Source organism: Montipora foliosa, chromosome 3 (assembly GCF_036669935.1).
Source record: "Montipora foliosa isolate CH-2021 chromosome 3, ASM3666993v2, whole genome shotgun sequence".
Lineage (NCBI taxonomy): Eukaryota > Metazoa > Cnidaria > Anthozoa > Scleractinia > Acroporidae > Montipora > Montipora foliosa.
In genome coordinates this window covers 27,065,790-27,073,289 of record NC_090871.1, presented here as the reverse complement: position 1 = coordinate 27,073,289, position 7,500 = coordinate 27,065,790, and the positions used below count along the sequence as shown (strand labels likewise).

General features: G+C 39.3%; 2 protein-coding genes across 3 annotated transcripts in view; one reads left to right on the top strand and one right to left on the bottom strand.

The window, feature by feature from the left end:
* LOC137994680 (uncharacterized) overlaps window positions 1-2,307 on the bottom strand; it is a 23,745-nt gene extending 21,438 nt beyond the window's left edge. The window contains exon 1 of the mRNA XM_068840284.1: window positions 2,136-2,307. Within this exon, the coding sequence (XP_068696385.1) occupies window positions 2,136-2,180 (45 nt within the window). The 5' untranslated portion in view covers window positions 2,181-2,307. The remainder of the gene's footprint in view (window positions 1-2,135) is intronic.
* A 230-nt stretch (window positions 2,308-2,537) lies between these two features.
* The window catches only part of LOC137997207 (uncharacterized), a 6,102-nt gene continuing 1,139 nt past the window's right edge, over window positions 2,538-7,500 (top strand). Inside the window, exons 1-6 of one of the 2 annotated variants that reach the window (XM_068843075.1) lie at window positions 2,538-2,679; window positions 4,111-4,538; window positions 4,996-5,139; window positions 5,896-6,066; window positions 6,958-7,033; window positions 7,216-7,296. In XM_068843075.1, coding sequence (XP_068699176.1) covers window positions 2,631-2,679; window positions 4,111-4,538; window positions 4,996-5,139; window positions 5,896-6,066; window positions 6,958-7,033; window positions 7,216-7,296 — 949 coding nt within the window. In that variant the 5' untranslated portion in view covers window positions 2,538-2,630. The remainder of the gene's footprint in view (window positions 2,680-4,110; window positions 4,539-4,995; window positions 5,140-5,895; window positions 6,067-6,957; window positions 7,034-7,215; window positions 7,297-7,500) is intronic. The other variant, XM_068843077.1, reaches the window with a different exon arrangement.

The following is a 7,500-nucleotide window of genomic DNA, read 5'->3' as shown; positions in this document are numbered from 1 at the left end:
AGGTTGCGAAAAGATTCTGCCAGTCTCGGGATCATTTTGGAGTAATTTAAAATTACTAAGAATGATGCTTTTGACTGCGTGATTATGAGGATGGAAAGTAAGGGTGAATGGAATTCTGTCATTCTTATCTTTCTGTGACGTTTCTAGTGACGACTGTCGATCAAATTGTTGGGCGCGATGATGGCCCGCTTTGACCACAGAGACAGGATAGCCACGTTTTTCGAAGAACTGGCACATCTCCTCTGATTTGCTGGAAAAATCTGAGTCATCACTGCATAGACGTCGAAGTCTAAGAAATTGAGAATAAGGAATGGAGTTCTTGACATGTGATGGATGTGACGATGAATACAACAAATAACTGTGTGAATCGGTAGGTTTGTAGTGCACACTAGTACATAGCACGTTGCCTCTAATAGAAACTTTGATATCTAGAAAAGCCAAAGAAGTTTCCGAAATTTCCCAGGTATATTTAAGAGCCGGATGAAAAGAGTTGACGGAGGTTATAAATTGATCGAGTTCTTCTCTGCTGGATGAAATAGCGCCGATGCAGTCGTCGATGTAACGGCCGTAGAGTTCAGGTTTGGGGCCGTTGTACTGATTAAAAAATTGGTGTTCAACATATCCTACAAAAAGATTGGCATAGCTAGGTCCCATTCTTGTGCCCATCGCTACACCATTAATTTGTTTGTAATAGTTGCCGGCGAATGAAAAACAGTTAAGCGTTAAAACTAGTTCGGCAAGGCAGAGGAGCGTTTCCGAGCTAGGTTCTTTGACAGTGCGTTGATCGAACAAGTGTTTAAGTGCTTGAAGACCTTCGCTATTAGGAATGACTGTGTATAGAGATGTAATGTCCATGGTGAAAATAAGTTTGTCTTGGCCGGAGAAATTGAAATCGCGGAAAATTTGTAGTGCGTGTGTACTGTCTTTAATGTATGATGGCAAAGATTTGACGATAGGCGTCATAATCCTGTCTAAGTAGCTAGAAATGAGTTCGGTGGGGCAACTACAGGCAGAAACGATAGGGCGACCTGGGTTGTTGGGTTTGTGAATTTTAGGCAAGAAGTAAGTACATCTAGGTACGACGGAAAGCCGCAAGAATCTGGAACAAAAATTCATCTTTCAAATCGGCACCCTTAATCCTCACGGTATTAACGAACGCTTTTCATTTAACTAATATATTCCTATTTTTCGCGTTGCCATGTTACCACCAATAGCGTAGCTCCTACTCTACTATAAAAACTACACGTAATCCATAATCCCTCGATTCGCTCTGACGAAGGGCTAACGCTCGAAACGTAAGCTTTTAGAATCTCTGTACGGTGGCCAATTTACATTATCAACTCCGTTGATAAAACCAAATTTTTGTATACTACTTCCCCACCGACGCAGCACCACAGTTTCTTTAGAAACTAACCCTTCATCCTTAAAAAATATATCCTGTTTATCAATTAACGAATTGCAGAATTCAAGCGAAGAAGACGAATCATAGGAATCATACAAAGCTATAGGTTACTAGAAAGAAAGAGAACACATTTTGAATGATTTTTGGATAGGGCTAATTGTTTTAAAAGCCTCTATACGCATCTGAGACTCAGAACTTCAACATGATGACCCCTTGCTGCTTCTGCATGGTGTCTTCGAAATCCGTCGAGTGGGTTGATGTTGGATCTGCTATCACAACTGTATTCTTTCTAATGGATCCGTACCAACCAGCGAACCAAATTACTTGACAAATAAAATCATTTGAGAGAATAATAGAGTCAAAGTAAGAGCGTCTTTTCTCTAATGACGTAAAAACACGTATTTTAAACGACTGTCATTTAGGAGGCCTCGTTCAATAGTTTTTCTGTTGTATTTTACCAAAGGAGGGCCTTGTTTGTGATTTACATCTATTAAAACATACTTGTCAGTAAATCAACAGATTTGTTATCGAAACTTCCCTTCTGCTACTATCAAGATCCGGCGAAAGTAAGATTTTTGAGGTCACTACATTAGGGGATTCCCCAAGTCTTTTGCGGCTTGAATGATCTGCATAAATGCTCCCGAAAGCGTTTTCAGTTTCGCTGGGGAAAGACCCGGTTGACATCAGTAGATACTGCGTTATATTTCCTTTAAGCGCAAATAAGCTAACTTACCTTATAATTCTTGGAAGAAAATATGTGGATGAAGGTTTCAAACATAACAGCGCGATCGTGCAAATGTTGTGTGACCCGTCGCTACCGAGCACGTCACGGAAGTTCTCATAATTTTAGAGTTGTTATTCGAGGTTGAATGTCACCATTAAAGTTTCATCTTTTCATGAGAACATTCGATTATCTCACGTTCTTCAAGGTCAAAGTGAAAATATAGAAGGATGTGCAACGCTGCAAAACTTCCGCTTGGGAAGAACCCCGAGATGTTGGCTTTCATTATTACTTAATAATATATAAAATACCAAATTGCGCTCCAAGGAAGTTTTAATTCATAACAGTAAATATTAAACAATGAGTGTGGAAACCGAAAATCCGGCGTGAAATATAATATGAGGTAATTTTTGTTGACCTTATTAAGGTATAAGCGGCTATGACCTGTGGATATAAATAAAGGCAACGAAACAATTTCTACACAGTACGCCAGAGCCTCGCAAGAAAATGGTACTGTCACTCTACGGAGTTAAAAAACCAACAAGTTTGACTATTGGTAAGCTCTCAGGATCAATGATGTAAACAACATTTTGATTTTGTCTGCAATGGCGTTTTCGCAAAAGCAACCACTACGTTTAATCTCCTTGGGTAGGGTGTCCCAGCAACAGCAAACCACTTTTTTCGCCGTGTCAACAAAAATGTTTCTTCATTTTTAAGTCCGTTTTCTCTTTGCACAGGATAAAATTTTATTGTCTGACTCAATGGAAACGACCGGATAAATTACGGATAAATTACGTTCAACGAAAATTCTTAAGGAATTTAAGAAGGCTGTGAGAGAACTACATCTGTAATGTACAGATTTCTATAATTCATTGTAATAATTTTAAGAGTTAGGATTGTTTATTTATTGATATAGTTAAATTGTTAGTTATTAATTGATCATGTATATATACATAGAGCGGTTTTCAATTGAGTGTCGAAAGTAATTAGATAATTACTTTGGTTTATGATTACTTCACTCAGTGATTGGTTCAAAGTTCTCGCGCCATTTTTTCAACCAATCAGAAGTGAAACCAAAACCAATCGTGGCTCACGCGTGCACATTTTCCCGCGCTTTGTGTCGGCTACGTGTAATTACTTCGAGTTTTGATTGGTTTGCCGGATTGTCTCAGTCCTTTTTGATTGGCCAAAGTAATTACTTTGATTTTTGTTTTACGACACTCAATTGAAACTCGCTCTATACAAAAGTCATTTATTTATGTATTTCACTTTTCTCGGCATATTAGCATGTATTTGCTAGCCTCATCAACACGAGTTGAAATAAAGTTACTTACTTTATACAATTCGGTTTAAACTTTAGGAAACAAGTTAAGTGGAAATGAACGTAACGGACTCCGTACGAGCACTTGTGACATAATAATGCACCAAATTTTCTGTGAACGGCACAATAATATTGAAGTCTAAGAGCCAGATTAGAGTTAAAACTAGTTTACATGTTCTCACGTTTATTTTGCGTCTTAGTCACATCTTTTTGCAGAGTAAAAAGGAGAACTATTCAGGAAGGCTGATATTCTTCAGGAGAGTGTGTAACAGTCGGGTTTACCTGATATCCAAGTGATGGCATAATTATTCCCACATACAAGCACTGCAGATTTTTGCCTTTGTGGTAAAGATCAAACCTTTCAATCGGTTAAATTTGGGACGGGGTATAGAAAAAAAATTGCTTCCAAGGAACGGTGGTTTATGAAAAACGGTTCCCTGAGGCAGGTCTATTAATTGGCAATGGCATGTTTGCCAGTTCTTATGCTTGCTATGTACACTTGTGTTTGTGTGAAAGTTGATCAATACTTTAAAGAGTTTCGAGAGAACAGAATTTTCAGAGAAAGGTAATGATTTGATTAATATATGGAAGAGCTAAGCAAAGGACTAGGGAAACTCAATCCACAAAAGTCAGTTTACAGAATGTACCGTATTTGTTTTGTTTCAGTTGACCAACAACAGGCCAACAACGAGCGGGGCTCAAAAAACCTTCAAGTCAGCTGCTGTTACGACCTCAAGAAAGGACAAGACACTGTATCAATTGAGCACAGCTGTCTGGTGAACGCAGGTAACACATGGATTATCGATGTGAAATGTCGACCGAAACAAATGGTCGTCAAAGCGCCATCTGGACAATCAGACCGCTGGAGAAGCCTAAAGGAGGTTTACCCTGATGCAAAAATAGAACACAAACATAATGACATCGAAGTAACCCTTCCACTGCTACCGGAAGACATTGAAATCGCTGCTTTTGGACGACCAGGAAAAAACGACAAGAAACGAATGCAAATGGTGGTTCTTGCAGAGCAACCAAGGCAAGGACAAAACTGGAAGATTTTGATCTATCTGGTAGATGATACGACAACAGCATTTAAGGTACTTCTGCATTCCCTCATATTATTTCTTTACGGCTTCACTCCAATTTGTGTGGCGGAAGTGTTTCCGGCATCCTTATCCCATTGGGTTGATCGGATTACCTTAGGGCCGGCTTCTTCGGCAACTAAAGCTTATGATATAGGGTTTTTCTATGTCTTTAGGTACTATAGTGCACTTGCTTTTGGGTTTGACCGTAAATGAATGTAGTCACCATGTACTGTGGCTGTAGGTATTCTACGCTGGACCTTTACGAGGGGTTTGGAGGAAGGCAATTATATAAGTTGAAGGCCAGTAATTGGCACCGATCACAGAGCACTACTTTATCTGCAACTATAATTCGAGAAGTGTATTGCATTTTTCAAATAGTCAACCAGTCCAGTCAGTACAGCCGTGTCTGTTTTGTATCAGTTATGGTGATCCGCGATTCTCAATCGATACATTTCGTTGCAATAATTAGCAGGTGTGCCAGAAAGAAGAAAAAAGACATCGAAAACTTCTGGTTCCAGTGGCTGGGATCTTTGTGTCCAACAGTGATGAGGATATCAGAATTGAACTCGATGCATTGGAACACGGATGGAAGATCAAAGGAAGTAAAGTGAAGGTGAGCAAAAAGTGATTTTTTTTTTCTTTAGTTTTAAACAAGTAAACTGTGTTCACAATTGGTTAAGGTGGTTCTCAATCCGCTCCAAAGCCGATTTTTTACAAATTGATTTTGCTTTCAGTTTTATATTAGCCTGATAATCACTTCCGGCAACAAAAGATGAGGGTACCCGAGTGCCTTTTTGATATATAAACGTTTAAAGACAAAATATAGGATGCTTTTAGATGGTGTTTTTGTTGTCATGGTAGCGTATTACGTCATATTAATGAGTACCTCACTTAAGCAATTATTGGTGTTTCATTTGGTGGAATAACATTGCCGTTATGTTACCACTGAGTTGATCATGTAAAAAGACATTCCCTCCAAATTGTCGAAACTGGCCGATGAGCCACGTTAACTTTTTCCGAATTTTCTACGATCGATTCCTAGAAAGATTCATTTCCCGCGCATAGTAGTCCGTCGAGCTTGCTTTCCTACATTTTTCTTTTCGTCAGTTTACACGAACAAATTTCGTCCTTGACAGTTTTTTCCTTGGCATTCTAGCTGTACCTTGTCAAGGAAAAAAATTGTCAATTTTACGCTATTTACACGAGCAAGTTTTCCTTGTCAAGGAAACCTTCCTGGTGTAAACGGGGCTAAACTGTCCAATTTAGCGGCCAGCTTTCCCAAAAAGTTGTTGCTACATTTGCCAGTCATCATTAAGATACCAAAGTTTAAAAAAAATATCAATTATTTCTTGTGTTTAATTGCTTTCAGACCATCAAAGCAAGCGCTGCTTGGAATCCGCCAGAAAACGCCACAGATTTTCCCAGCTGCCATTTTGATATCATCCACGTGGACAAAACAAAGCAATCATTTTTCTGCGGAATCACAGCATCGCATGAAAACGACACTGCGAGATCAGAGATTGTGACCTATTTTAAACGAGTTAGTATAGAGGAATTCTTAGCTTTTAACAAAAGCCAAGAGAGAAAATGCTATGATGAGAAATTTGACTCAATCCCTTTTACTAGAGTCTTACGAAACAACAAAAATGGTATAATATCCCTCTGAACCTTATAGACACTTCCTCTGTTTGAATCGTCCTTCAACAAAGAAAAATGATGCAATATTTGAAGTTAAACTGAGTATTAAGTGGCAGTGGGTAGCCTACACTGCCACTGATCTGCGGTTCAAAGTTCATTGTCAAACGGAGCTTCCTCAACACGTACAAATAAGAATTCTCTCTTTAAAGAGGAAAGAAGATGTCGAAAAGGCTTTGCACTCAGTTGAAATCAATAACCATAACCGCACGGTACAATTGCTTCCCACATAACATCTCCTGCACGCGATTTACGCTACTGTTTGTTAATTATACGGGGGTATAATTAATAATAATAAGAAGAAGAAGAAGAAGAAGAAGAAGAATAGTAATACGGGGTGCAGAGATGGCGCAGTGGTGAGAGCACTCGCCTGCCACCAATGTGGCCCGGGTTCAATTCCCAGATCCGGCGTCATATGTGGGTTGTGTTTGTTGGTTCTCTACTCTGCACCGAGAGGTTTTCTCCGGGTACTCCAGTTGTCTTCTCTCCTCAAAAACCATCATTTGACTTGATTTGCGTTAATTGTTAATTGAGTTTACAGTGTCCCCAATTAGTGCCCCAGTGCTAGAACGACTAGACACTTAAATAAAGTTCCTTTCCTTTAACAATGCATGGATCATTCCCAGTGACCAGATATAAAGTTGCGTGTGTTCTTGCGATGGATTGCAAGAAACCATCATGCAACCCACTCATAACAATATAGAATTCATTTACATGACGATGTTATTGCTTTCAGGAGAGAGGTCAAGAAATCATTCAAACTTCGAAGAACTTACCGAAAGCCAGTAAATACCAGTGTCTTCAATCGAAAGGTAAAAAAGGCAAAGAATCTGAAATTGTCATTTTCATTAGAGTTCACATTGACACTAACAGTCCTGAAACCCGGACGATGGCCGGTCAACAGGTTTAGATCCGCCGCCGGCCTTCTACAGAAATGGCCATTAACGTTAGAAACGACTGTTTTAAAATTAGTGTTTATCTCTATTTTTTACAGATGCCGGTGAATCGCTATCAGTTTTCTGGTTTTGGTTATTTTTTCTTCGATCTTTGATCGTTCAAGCCTTGCACTCAAGAGGTAATGGCAGTAAGTCACCACGAACATTCATCGTAATTTCCGTGCTCCTTCTTCTGTCAGACAACCGTCCCTAGTTTATCAGACTAAGGGTCTGATTATATGGCAGCCCGGGCTGAAATTTCAGGCCGGGGTCTGAAAGAAATCTTCTTGAAATGAAAGTGGCGATTACATCCTAGCCCGGTTACTAAAAATGGGCTGAAATTC